The sequence below is a fragment of the Apaloderma vittatum genome, unplaced genomic scaffold, assembly GCF_000703405.1.
Source record: "Apaloderma vittatum isolate BGI_N311 unplaced genomic scaffold, ASM70340v1 scaffold22138, whole genome shotgun sequence".
NCBI lineage: Eukaryota > Metazoa > Chordata > Aves > Trogoniformes > Trogonidae > Apaloderma > Apaloderma vittatum.
The window spans coordinates 18,970-33,494 of NW_009729350.1; the positions used below are offsets into that span (position 1 = coordinate 18,970).

Consider the following 14,525-nt stretch of genomic DNA (forward strand, 5'->3'; position numbering starts at 1 on the left):
CGGCAGGGAGGCTGGATTAAAATGATCTCTAAGGTCCCTTCCAGCCGAGGCCATTCTATGATTCTGTGATTCAATGATTCTATGATTTTGCTCCAGTAAGAATCTAGGGCTTGGTCCAAAAGAAATTAGCACCTTGAATCCATTCTACTACAAAGGGCAGTGCACTGCTCTCCCTTTACAGACCCTGGCATGGCAGAAGTATTGCACCACTACAACAGTCACAATACCCTATTTATACTCCTGAAGTATTAACTTAAAGCTTTGTTGCAAACTCCAGGTTAGAAGTACAATTGAATAAAAAGTCTGAATTCTCCTTGGAAGGTGATAAAGGGAAAGGAACTAGATAAAGCCTCTCATTCACAAATTCAGCATAACATTGAAACACAACAGTTCTGCACTTCTTGTCATCTTTATCATCTTTTGTATGACAGAAACATCCTCTTTGTGCATCTGTGCATCTTCTTTTGAGTATCATTGTTTCCTGAAGAGTCTCTCTCACAACTCTATCTAACTTTCTTAGAGAGATCTACTAGGACAATTGAGGCTGTTTGGATCCAAAAACTGTCAAAGAATCAAAGCATCAAACACAGAATGTGTCTACACAAAAACTCTTAATTGATATTGTTCTGCAGAAATTATATAGGTTTCCTAGATAATGGCAGTAATTTTGTCACATGAACTTGGAGGTCAGCAAGGGCCAGATTATAGTTCTGTGAAGAGTAACTTTAAAGACTACCTTTCATCTTGATTTAGCAAACTTTACCTTATGTCAACTGCACTATGCAGTCATTTATTTCACTACTGGGAACAGTACAACTTAAGTAAATTGGAATTATTGCTGGAATTAACAAAAGACATTCAAAAGTTCTTGGAATGGTGTCTTTAAGAGTTGACTTTAAATGCCGCCTCACCATACCGAAAAGCTGGAGAAGACTAGATTTTATGCACACTGGTATCCATTGTGTTGGTGGCTAGCCTAAGTTGCTCTTAACCTTTCTTATATCATTCCACATTTCCTCTAAACATAAATAAGAGCTATATGGCAAATAATTTCAAGAATAGAAGTAGTTTATGCAAATATTCCACAGTCCAATTCCACAGTTCAGAAGAACACAAAGGTTTCTAATTTCATGCTGCAACTTAAACCTAGACAGAAACTTTTCTGCTATCTGAAAACTCACGCCATAAAACAAAATTTATTTATTTTGTTTAAACTGAAATCTTCTCTTACCATCATGATTGGGATTTCCCAAAGTCCACGGCTCATCTGAGTCAAAATGAGTGTCTCCTCCAATTCCTGGCCCAGGGAAATATGCATGAGCCAAAAATCCTCCTTCCCCATCAAAGGGAGAACTGTCTCCATGAAAACCTGATGCAAAAATTATTGTAATATCCACATCCCTCTTGCCATTTTCTAATTCAATATAAGGAACTTCTTCAAATGTTAGAGGAGTTACATTCTGCCACACATCGAAGGCACGGCGAATGGCTTTACGAGTTTCAGCATCACCTACTTTTGGAGTGACGTTCTTTATGCTGAAAGAAACAGAGAAATATCAGATTAAATTTAACAGATCGGTGACACTGTTTACATTAATTTTCCACTAATTATTAATAGCACTATGTTTTTAATAAAAGGGTTTAGTCTGGTATTATATCTTTTGACAAGAGTATTTTTAAACAAGTTAGTGTGAAATTACTGTGTCAATGTGCATAGTCCTTTGTGCTAGAGTTTATATGTTAGCTAGGTTACTCTCAGCAGTACAAAAGTCTTATTTTTATAAGATTAAAAATATTTTTAAACGAAAAATTCTTAACAGTGGGATAACCAGATTAATCAACCACTGACTGTTTACCTCCTGGACCACAATTAGAATGCATCACAGCTAAAGAATGGCATGTAATTTCTGATCAAAGGAAAAATGTTTTCAGTTAAATGAAATTTTAACTTCTTAGTGAGTCCATTAATAATAGTGGAGCTCCATGCTGTGACCACCAACCAGTTTTCACAAAGACTTAAAAACAGCTCTTGTTGCATTTGTAACTGGATAGATAATTCCTTATCAGAAACAAAGCATTTTTATTTCAATACAGGCTAAGAGGTCCTTTTATGATCTGATTACTTCTATAAATCTTGCATAAAACTGTAGAATTCATCAGAGAAATCCTTTTACAGAAGATAACTATGTGTTAATTCAGAAATACATATTTAAATGGGAATTTCAGTCTCTATTCTTCAAATGACAAACATAAGAGAAAGGCAAAAAACCCAGAAGTGCAGTTGAGTTCAGTCACAGTTACTCATAAATTACAGTGGAATCATTTTCAAAAAAACCCCTCAAACTTCTTTATTTATTATTGAATTCAAGAAAAGAATGGCAATAATCAATTTCAGACATATCCAATTTCCTCCATCATTTTTACTCAATTCATATGGCCAGCAAAAACTCTGTTAGGTTTCTGTCTGTTCTGAAACTACTGCAACCAGATGCTTTTTGTTCATTTGACATGTGCTTGACTGAATACACAGCACAAATTTCAGAAATTGCATAGTTCTAGAGTATATGTAAGATTTATGTAAATTTACACAGCATGACATGTTAATGGAGAACAAAAATATTTTCATGGATAAACCTGGAATGACTGATTTGTCTGGTGCATTGAATGTGCTTGATTATACCATATTGTAAGTTTATATAAATGGAAAGAAATACTTAAAGGTTAATTTTATAGATTTGGCTTCACATATATATTTTTTTAATACGTCGTTGCAGAAAACATGAAGTTACTATTTTGACTACCACTCTAAAATATTCTTGTATTGAGTCCAATAATACAAGTCATACATGTTCCAAAAAGATATAAAGACAGATCAGACAATAATATACTGTAGAGAATCCACTGCTTCCCTCGATCTTTTCTTCCAGAGATGATTTAAACAGTCATTACACGCTTGAGTCTATTTTCCTATTCGTCTTCCTGGTAACTTTGGTTCTTGTTCTGCCTTTCTCTTTCACATACATGAGCTTTAAGAACATTTTATCACACTAAAAAAAGACATTTTAAAAATGTTTCTATACTGCAAATCATTACCTTTCTGTCATCTCCTTCAAATCAAGCTTGAACTCTAAAATCTCTTATTATAAGACATTTTCTCCAGTTTATTAAATATTTTCTGTGGACTTATTGAACTCACTCCAATTTTATACTGTTCTTTAAAAACTAATTCTGTCTGAATTACAAACTACTGTTGTACTGATCTCTTTGTCAGAGAGGAAGAGTCCTCTGACCCACAGGCACAGCCTCACCCTATGCGGTGTAAATGTTACGTGCTTCAAATTGCTTTGTATGATGCCTTTTCTTTATAGTTATTTACACATCAGTAATTCTGTGATCAGTTTTGTGTTGATTTTCAGGCGATTAAAAAAATCTTGGATGAACTGGACCAGCTATCAGTTCCTGCAGAACCCTCTTCTGACAGCTTCTTCCTTTGTGAATTACTTTGAGATATTTTACTTAGCAAGTTCAAAAACCATTCATCCTGTGCCCCTTAACAATGTATAGTACTTTACAACCAGAGTGTCATGTGGCACTAAATGGGAACACCTCACAAAGTAAGTCACACTCACCCTGCCGCTGACAAGAACTTGACGACAGCTACCCTGTTGCTATGTTAAGAATACTGTGAATGATGAATTTTCTCTTAGTTGATCCTGCAGTGTGCTCTTGAACGATTAAAGCCTCTCTTATTTACTATATATAATAAATGCAGTGAATGAAACAACAGGCTTTCATAGAAAATGGAATAAAAACCTGGTACTTTGGTTAGGAAAAATTCATCTGAAAGATACAGTTTGGTTTTTTTTATTGTTTTGTATTTTGGAATCTTAGTATTGGTTCAAAGTCACAATTTAGGGTTATGGAAACAGAGCCAAAGTATGGTCTTACACTCCTATATGTGCTATGAGGAAACAAGTAAAAGAGACTGGAATTTTGTATTGCTGGTAAATCGATTAATTGCTTGATATAAAAGGTTTGACTCATGTTTTAAACCTTATCACTTTACATTTTCTTTCTTTTTCAGAAAAATAAAATCAGTTTTAGTCATCGATTACAAATGAAAAATTGAGCCATTGTGCTAGATTCACACACATTAACCAAGGGTGATTACCTATGATGGAAGACCTTTTCCAGGGGATTCAGCTATTGAATTACTTTTGAAATAGCATCCTACATCTCAAGATTAATTGTAAAGAAAAAAGATTTTTCAAAACATACATACTGTATTGAAACATGACAGATTTCTGGCTTCTAAAACCACCTTCTGGAGAGGGTGAGATTATACTGAAAAATTTAGCTTCTAAAATAAATTAAATAAATCAGTAGTTACTCCAATACAAAAGTATTTATATAAGCTATATAAGGGCAAATTCCAGTACTGTGTGTAACATGAACGTTGAAGTTGCCTAGCTGGGAACTTTTCTAAGAGTAATTCACCAATGTAGACATATGAAATCCAACTTATTTTACATTTCTTTCATAGTATTGATGATATAATCCCCAAAGGTGAAGTACAGTAAGAAGATCAATCCATACAGACAATGTATCAACTACCAGAGTTTCTAGGACTCATCTCTTAAAATTCTGTCTTCAGTTTAGACATATCACTACAATAGAAAAAGTCTTAAATAAATCCTTTTCTATTACATTTCACCCTTCATCTTAAAGCCAGCAGTGACTTGAAGTAGTAGTAACTGTCACTGCTAACAAAAAAAAAAAAAAAAAAAAAAAAAAAAAGAGTAATGGGTTATCTTACACTCAGCATGTTCAGATAATGGAGCTCAAATAAAAATAAGTGGAGGACATGCGAAATCAGAATCACTCCTATTGCAAGGTGGCAGAATAGCAAGACAAAGGCCATCACAACGAGTAACACTTTCCTAACCTCCAAGTTTAATGATAATTTCACAGAAAAGTTAGTAGAGAGAAGGATCCAATGATGACCTTGACCAGCTTGGTGGAAGGGCAACCTTATAAAGAGCCTGAAGAACATACAATTCCTTTTAAAAGAAAAGTATTTTAGTAAGGAAAAGATAATCTATAAGATGAATCATTTACCTCTACGTAATTTTTTAAAAAACTAGTAAGCTGAATGATGCTTTGTATATATTTTAAAATATGCTATTCTTAGACAACCACAGCCTTGTATCAACTGAATACAGTATTTTTACACAGTGGTTATTATTGCTGTTTGACGCAAACAAGGCTTTCAACCTGATAATTGCTTTAGGCCTTGCAGCTTAAAATTCCATCTCTTGCACAAGAAGAATAAGATTTCACTAGTTACATGCACTTTTTACACTGCTTTACTATTTCTACAGATGCCTGAAAAGTCTTATTTTGGAGACTGTTATTCTGAAATTCTGAGTCCTATTGATTTTAGAAAAGCTTTGGGTTTTCCATCTCCTCCTCCTCCTTCCCTAAAATATCCTCAAAAAAATTATCCATGTTCCAGTGACACATTTCTGGTGGCAACAGCTTCAGGAGCCTTGCAAGGCTGTCAGGATATACCTCACTTAGCTGTGTAAAATCAGTCATCTGAAATTTAAATACAGTATGTTAAGTAGCACATATCTGCCATTAACTTTCACTATTTCCTTTTTTCCTCCTCAGCTGTCATTAGAACAGCTCATTATATTTTTCATGTAAATAACTTCAGTTCTATATATAAAAATCAACCCTTCTGACCCAAGCTAGACCCAAGAGGCAGTGCAGAAAGGCTAAATAAAGCTCAAAATGCATAAAGCTTATTATTACTGCTTATCTTAGCAGTAATGGCCTCCACAAGAGTTGTAATAACTCAGGGACAGACTTCTTCATGGCCTGTAGACTTTGATACTTCTATTGCCCACTACATATAATAAATATTGTTTTTAAATTGGTTCTATGCTCATTTGTGCATTCCATTCAGAGTACAAGATTAACAATATCCCACTATCTTGTTGTGCTGATTAGACTGCACACTAATGAGTATTTTTAGAATTATTAGGTAAGATGCAAGATGGCATTCTCTTTGTTTTAGAACAGAAATATATCAATTAAATATAAATGGGGAAAATATTTCTACAATGTCATTTCTCTCAAACATTCAAGCATTTCCTTGGAGCAAAGCCGCAAACTGGAAAACCTATTCTCAAGAAAGAAAGGATGTAGAAGATAAAAGAGCAAGAAATTCAACTTAGTAAGTAAGGAGATGCATTCAGTAATCTGAATTAAATCAACTATAGATCTGTATTTGATATGAAACACTCAAGGGGGCCGGTTAGCTCAGTCAGTTGAGCATGGCGCTAACAACACTAAGGTCGCGGGTTCGATTCCTGTTCGGTCCCCATGTGTTGCCTGATCTAGTCGAGAGGTGACGTACCTGGCAGCAGTGAGGCTGGATTAAAATGATCTCTAAAGTCCCTTCCAGCTTAGGCCATTCTATGATTTTATGAATTGAAACACAGCTTAAATCTAAATGACCTGTTAAAACTACTGTCTCATTACTGTTGCTGTAAAGCAAATCTAAAATAAACCTTTTTGGTTTGGTTTTAGTTTGTTGGGTTTTTTTAATCGCACTCTTACTGTTATTGAAATTAATAGATTACCTCTGGCCAAAGGCATATGTCATTTTCCACCATCATTTCTCTAGAGATATCTGCTATCAAGTTGATTCATTAATCTCTCACTGATGTAGGTTTTCTTAGCTTCAACTCTTTCCATTCTCACTTTGCTAACTCTTTGTAGCTACAACCTAAGAATGTTTCTGATCTAAAATGTGCTCATATAGTTCCAGTTCCAGCTGATTAAACCCAAGTCTGAACTATTGGTTTTCATTTCCTTGTTCTGTGACCACATTAAAAGTCAACTCATTGCTGTCATGTTGGAAAGAATTTATAATTCTCTTGCATCTTCAGTTTCATGGATAATATTGTCCATGTAATTCATTAAAGGGAGATGAGAAGTGACAAAGATAAGATTTGCAAGATACAAAACAAAGGTTAGCAAAATACTCAACAGATAAATGTTATAGTTTACTAATTAATTTAAAATTAATAAAATGAAGCATAAATATTTACAGTTACAGCATATTGATTATAAATATTTAATTATTTCAGGAATGACGAAGCAATATTAGAGAAATTTTAACTGATATTTTACATTATTAGGGGGCCGGTTAGCTCAGTCGGTTGAGCACGGCGCTGACGACGCCATGGCCGTGGGCTCGATTCCCATTCGGTCGCCATGTGTTGCCTGATCTAGTTGAGAGGCGTCCCTGCCCATGACAGGGAGGTTGGATTAAATAATCTCTGAAGTCCCTTCCAGCCTAGGCCATTCTATGATTTTATGATTATTCAAATTTTATATCAAACAGACTGACGCTAGTGAGGAAATTATTTTTTTTTAATTACGCCATGGAAAACCACAACTAATAGGCTTAATTGATTGTAACATAGGAATCCTCTCTCTCAAGTACAATTACCTAGACTTTTTTCTTATAGCATAAATTTTAGAATCACCACAGTGTAATTTATTCTCTTTTTATCAGTGTATTTTACATGTTTTTCCCCTCTTCCATTCAGGGATTTGAAATACTAATGTATATAACTGTCTCTAGTTCAGGAATGGTAAGAACTCCTAGGTGGATCATTTTAGAAATATCTGTTTTCAGAGAACCCTGAAAACTTCTTCACTATGACACTCAAGAATGCTTTCTGTATCTCGAGGTATCAGTTCTCAATATACATCTGCGTGCATTTTCCATATTACTGTGTGCTCTGTGATACAGAGGCGCTAAAACTACAAAATTTGTCACCAAATGAAGACAGTCGGGTGTGCTTCTAGAGCATATAGTTAGGTATTTCCACTGCTTTAAGGTCTTGTAGGCCTCACATATACATAGGGAAATAAATAATCTCAAAGTGCAGCCCAATTCTGTGAATGCTTCTGGCATGTTTGGAAATATATTAATCAGACTGTATTGGGTTTTCCTGGCCACATTTTGGTAGGAGAGGGGCTGTAGGAGCTACTTCTGCAAGAACCTGCTACAAGTTTCCCCTACGTCTGACAGAGCCAGTGCCAGCCAGCTCCAAAGATGGACCTGCTGCTGGCCAAGACTGAGCCTAATGGTGATGATGGGAATGCCTCTACAAAAACATATTTAAGAAGTGGGAAAAAGCAATTCTACCACAACAACTGTCAGAGAAAGAGAGAGGAGTGGGAATATGTGAAGACACCAAAGTCAGTGAAGAAGTGGGAGGCAGGAGGTGCTCCAGGTACCAGAGCAGAGATTCCCCTGAGCTGTGGTGAAGACAATGGTGAGACAGGCTGTCCCCCTGAAGTCCATGGGTGTGATGGGGTGTAGATGTTCCCCTGTGGCCCATGAAGGACCCCAATCTGGAGTGGGTGGATGCCTGAAGGGGGCTGTGAGCCTGTGGGAAGCCTGCACTGGAGCAGGTTGCTGCCAGAGCCTGTAGCCTGTGGAGAGAAACAAGTCCATGTCGGAGCAGGTTTTCTGGCAGGACTTGTGACCCTGTGGGGTACTTGTGTTGGAGCAGTTTCCTCCTGAAGGACTGCATCCCATGGAGAGGACTCACATCGGGGCAGTTTGTTAAGAACTGCCTCTCGTGAGAGGACTCACATCGAAGAAAGTGTGTCGAGAACAGTCTCCCAGGAGAGGACCCCATGCCGGAGCAGGGGAAGAATGAGGAGTACCCCCTGGAGGAACAAGGAGTAATGGAGACAACATCTGTTGAACTGACCACAACCCTCATTCCCCGACTCCCTGCACGACTCGGGGGGAGGAGGTGGATAAATTGGGAATGATGTTACGCCCAGGAAGAAGGGAGGGGTGGGGGGGAGGTGTTATTTTAAGATCTGCTTTTATTTCTCACTACTCTTCTCTAATTTGATTGCTAATAAATTTAATTAATTTCCCCAAATCAACTAGTTTGCCTGGGACAGTAACTGCGAATGATCTCCCTGTCTTCATCTCAATCCATGAGCCCTCTGTTGTATTTTCTTTCCCCTGTCTAGCTGAGAAAGGAGAGGGACAGAGCAGCTGTGGTGGGAACCTGGACTTCCAGCCAGAGTCAAACCACTACAAAGGTACAACTGAATTAAAGCATAGAACTTTGGTAGTGTATTGAAAAAAGCTTTCCAACATTTTATTTATTCACAGATTTGTTGAAGTTAGGACATTCTCAGCATCTCTGAAAAAAACAGATAATCATTGTTTCCCTTATTTCTGCTTTTCATTTTTTATGGAAAGACAATATACTCATGTCTTGATGCTGAAATAGTATAGTCATATTTTCAAAATTCACATGGTATGAATGCCATCACAATGCAAAGCTTGTGTTATTACTCCAGTATAGACACAGAGGTGACCTTTCTTCATTCATGAGCAAATTGAAATCAAGGAGATTCAGCATATACTGACTTTTGACAGGTATGATTAATAAAGTGCAAAATTCATTGATTTGGAAATATTTTGTAAATATTGTTCTGTGGTAGTACACTCAAAATATTATTTTTTGCACACAATATGGATCATCCAGACCATAGAAATAACATAGTCTGTACTTAACAAGTCAGATAGGACTTTTCATTGCATATTGAAGCTCCCAGTAAGCATTAATTCATTTAACTGGACAGTATAATGTCAGACATATCCAAATCTTTCATCTTCTGTGAGTTTTTGGAGAGCTGAAATCCAGGATGCAACCAGCTTTTTCAGAAAGGAAAATGACAGTAATCTAGGGGTTAAACAATGTCCACTTAAGTGAAGAAAAAGACTAAATTAATTCTAATTGGTTTGGGATGAAGCCATTGACCATCTATACAGTTAAGTTTCCTCCACCAATTAAAGAATTACATATTGCCAAATAATCATTTTTTTTAATTCCTCAAGACAGCAGAGTAAAGCAGAATAGCTTTTAAATTATTATTTATGTTATTTTAAACTGTTATGAGTTCTAAGTAATGGCTGTAATTCAAGGCAAAGCCTGGCTTTTTGGATAACATTCTTCAGTGTTATTTGCAAAACTGTTCTGCAGCTGAATAATCTGAGCAAGTGGCCAATGACTGCCTGCTGGAGTTAAAATCATTAATATTATGTCCAAAATTCTGGTCAGGAGGACTTTATATTCAATATCTCTCTGTCTAAAAAGGACATATAAACATTTATGTTCTGTTTTTATAAAGCTAATTGCTTTATTGATTCACAGTGGTGCTCCTTCTTTAAAGTACTGGATGATTTACCTCCCTAGCAAAAGAAAAAGTGTGTTGTTTTTTTATGAGAGACTCGTAAGAGGCTTTGTAAACAATCCCATTAAAAAAATATATATAAAAAATAAAACCCCCTTAATAGGTTTCATAGATTTCTTCTCTCATTCTATGTAATGTTCAGAGATTGTTGTGTAATCTGATATGGTCTAAAACACTAAGAAAGAAGCAAGACCATTAAGGTCTTTGTTCTGTAATGGGACTATAATTTTCATGTACTCTATATGTTCTCCTTCACACCTATGCTCTTCTGGATGGTAAAAAGGTTCAAATAATCACTTTCTATTTCTCTTTTTCTAAATTCATGTTAATATACAACATATCTACTAATAATGTTTACAAAGTATACTGGCATGAACTACACCAGGCAGAAAAGATGCAGTAAGTAATATTTATGGGTGACCTCATTAGAAAGAGAAATTCTAACAAGCACCCTATTCACCAGTTCAGATAAGCAGGAAGGCTGCATTCCCTGAGGGAGTGAAAGGATAAGTAATGCAGTACATAAGTAGACACAGTTTAAAGTACATTCATATGTGATCTCAATTCTATTTTTCTATTATTAATGTCTAGATGTTTTGCCTGAAGTGATAATTATTTCATTTAAATAGACCATCTGAGGACATGCTCTAAGACCAAGTAGCCATACAGATAGTAAGTGGTAAATGTAGCTTTTGGTCTCTTCCAAAGGGCTCCCCTCAGTACTGGAATTGCACCTATTTAACAGCAATGCATGGTTCTGGGGATGGTTTTTGAGGGGTTTCGTTTCCAGAAAGGTAGAAGAGGTAGCAGACACTCTAAGAAGGGAGCAATCACTCTTTCTTAGGAGGAATTATAAAACTTGCTTAGTGGGCACCCTTCAGACTGGGCAGCAAAACACAGAGGGCAGCTGGAAAACTGCAGGTTATAAAGAGACTGAGAAGTGTCACTGAGAAAAATTGAGCAGACAAGTGATGCTAGAGATTTTATCAAAAGTTTAAGGAACAAAGCAACTTAAAATGTCATTCAGTTAACTAGTTATTAAGCCTGTAAGCAGGGAATCGCTGGGAAGAAAAAAGCAGGTGAGGAGAAGCATGTAAACAATTTTTCTCATTTTTTTCCTATTTTTGTTGACCCTATTTGCTTTGAGTCCTTTTTAAAGTCATAAAGATTAATATCATATTTTTATTCAAACAAAATTTGATTTTTCTACTTTAAATGTCTTTTGGTCTGTAACTCAAAGCTCTGGTTGACTGGAGGTCTTGTCAAAGTGAGAGAGTGAACATTGTACAAGAGAGAAGGCAGGAGGTAAAGGATTGCTATAAATTCTTCAAAGTGACAAAGATTACTAGATAGTTGCCACATAGTTTAATACCAGGCACCCTCGTTTGTTATTATGAATAATGCCTTAGGTGACAGTGCAGAAGTTATACACAAGTGGTAGGATTCAGACCGTTGTAAAAAACCCTGTAATGAAATAGAGAAGCAGACTTTGTACAAATCAGAGTGATAGAAAACCGTATTTGCAGGTGTAGTGACATTGTCATACGTGTGCACAAACACTACATTAAAATGCAGGTAAATGTAAAGTGCTGTAGGTGAGCATTCTTATTCTAACCAACTATGCATTACATTTAGTTTAACAATAAAGGACTCCAGCTAACGCGACATAATAATTTCAAAACAGTCAGTTCTCTATTGCTCAAAGTTGTATCAATGTGTAATGTTTTGAAACAGAAATTTCCAGTTCAGACATAAGCCATAGTATTGATACAGTTACTAATAAAATTGTATCTTCACTGTGGTATGCAGAACAGTCTGTATGACCATTAGACCTTATGAACTTAAAATTTATTACTTACATGGGTTCATGAATAATGTTACCGGCTAATGAATTTGAAAACTATTTTATCTCTCAGAACTTATCCTTGTTAGATATTAAAGGAATCCCAGCGAGGCTGTGAAAATTTTCAAACAGGCTATATTGGAATACTTGGTTTGCTGACAAATTATGAATTTCATATTATATACATGACATTTTCTTTGGTTGACAGAGCTCTAGCAATTACAGTTTGTATCTAACTTTCCTTGTGAAGACCAGTTTTGACAGTAGGCGACATATTGGGTAAACTACAAGCCAGACTCCAGTTACACAGATGTACACTACCGCACATACCTCTATGCCCATAATCATGTAGGCACAAAATGCTTGGGTCAGTGACTCACCAAATTATAATCAAATTCATTTGTACTTAGAACAGACCTGTAGGCACCTACATTTCGCAGAGACTGATTCCTTTCTATAATCTATTTTACATACTGAAATTAGAGAGCTGTGTTTCATTACAGTGCTTCTAGTTTCAGTGCAATTGTTCCCTGAGAAGCTGCCAAGCGGGTTCAAAAGTAAGGTTAAGGACATATTAGGTGTTAAATCAATGCTGAAAGCTTCAGAAAATTTACCAGTTATGAAAGTCATGCAATTTTAATCCAAGAAAATAATTTGATTCTAACATAGGACATACATTCTTATCCAAGATGTATCCAAATCAGCATTGTTGTATCGCATATTAATAATAAACTTCTAAAAATATTGAAAAATATTTCAGAAAATTATATACATTTAATTTAGAAGTTTGCACTTATATATCTATATGAATATCTCTGGTACCTGTAAGTGATATGTTTGTGTTGCCATTTCTGTCCTGTTAACGCGTAGCGTTTCCGACGAATGTTAAATTTGGAGCTACCTCTTGTTTGGTCAGGCACACCACAGCGAGGCTTCTTCATCCAGCTGCAAGAAACAGCAGCACATAGTTAAAGCAACATGAAAGAAAAAATCATAACCACTGCATACAACTAATACAAACATCATACTTTTTGAAGTATAGGATTAACAATTTTGTGTCTACACAAAAAAAGGAACAGTTATCTTGTCAATAACAAACTAGAGCTTGTGCAACTTCATTGCATCCCACAACATTCAGAAACTAATTTCGTTGCTGTTATTTTTCCTTAGTTTTCTTTTGCTACAACCTCTAAACAAAGACTTGACAATTGGACAAGTCTTTTGCAGTCAATAATTTATTCTGATTCATCCCAGGTTATTATGAACTGTATTACTAGCTTGCTTGCTGAGGTAACGTTAAAGTGTATAAACAAAGACTTAGTCAAATCATTAGTTCCTAAATTATATTTGTATTCTGTGATCCTTCTCTTTTGTCTCATTGTCATACTGAAACAAGCCATGGGTTCTTTCAGTCAAAGAGTCCAGTCAACTGCCAGAATTTTTGTCCTTTTTTTTAATTCAAGGTATTGAAGCTGCTAACTTTATGATACTATTAAGTAAGTTCTTCTGTCTTACTATCTTTCCACACAACAGAGTATCTCATTGCATGCCCAGTGTGTGATATTTAACTCAAGAATTCATCTTAATATTATTTAATCCTCTGCACAAAATGAGCCTGAAAAGGTCTACATCACAAACAATAAAAATGGCCATTTCAGCAGCACCAGACTTTCCATAGAAATGCTCCAGACTTCAATGTTTCAATGTTATCCAGTATTTCAAAAACTTAAAATTTGTCAGCATTTCAAATACGCCAAATTTAGGATGATATCTAAGTCCAAATCATGAATTCAACAGCAGTATCATTGAACTGTGTCGCACTTGTAGTGTAAGGTTTTATTTAGTTTGAGTAAAAGTGAGCAAGACTCAATTGAAGTTATTATTTTGTATGAGTTGAATAGCTGCAGAACAAGGTACTATAAAAGACAAATCTCTTCTGTTATTTTTTGAGTTTATTTGACTTCATTTTTATCATGCCAAATAATTACTGAGGTAAAAGCTATTGTTTTCCAAAGGTATTTACCATAAAAATAGCCATATCCTATATTTGGGCTTGCATGAATGAATTTCTGACCATTTAAATGGCATATAAGCATTGTTTAATAATATACACACAGTAGCTCTATGTCTGTATGACTGGATGACAGAAAAGTCATTTGAAATGTCATCTCACAGTGAAAACTCCTTTTAAAATATGCACAGCTAACAAAAACTCAAAAAAACTCCAAGCAGCCAACCACCTTTCATTTTTTTCCAGTAGATATTCTTGGTTCAGTATACGTAAAAATGAAGAAAATCATACTCTTTTGTAGAAAAGAAAACATGGAATATTTGTAATATGAAGGAGTAGAGTGTGTGTGTGTGTGTGTGT

At 35.6% G+C, this 14,525-nt stretch overlaps 1 protein-coding gene across 1 annotated transcript; it reads right to left on the bottom strand.

Moving 5' to 3' along the window:
• Window positions 1–1,166: 1,166 nt before the first annotated feature.
• LOC104277694 (matrix metalloproteinase-16-like) lies at window positions 1,167–13,099 on the bottom strand (the record flags this gene model as incomplete). Its single annotated transcript, XM_009874416.1, has 2 exons — window positions 1,167–1,536; window positions 12,977–13,099. Coding segments are annotated over 2 exons (463 nt in total), but the record flags the coding sequence as incomplete, so codon positions are not given.
• Between the last annotated feature and the right edge of the window lie 1,426 nt (window positions 13,100–14,525).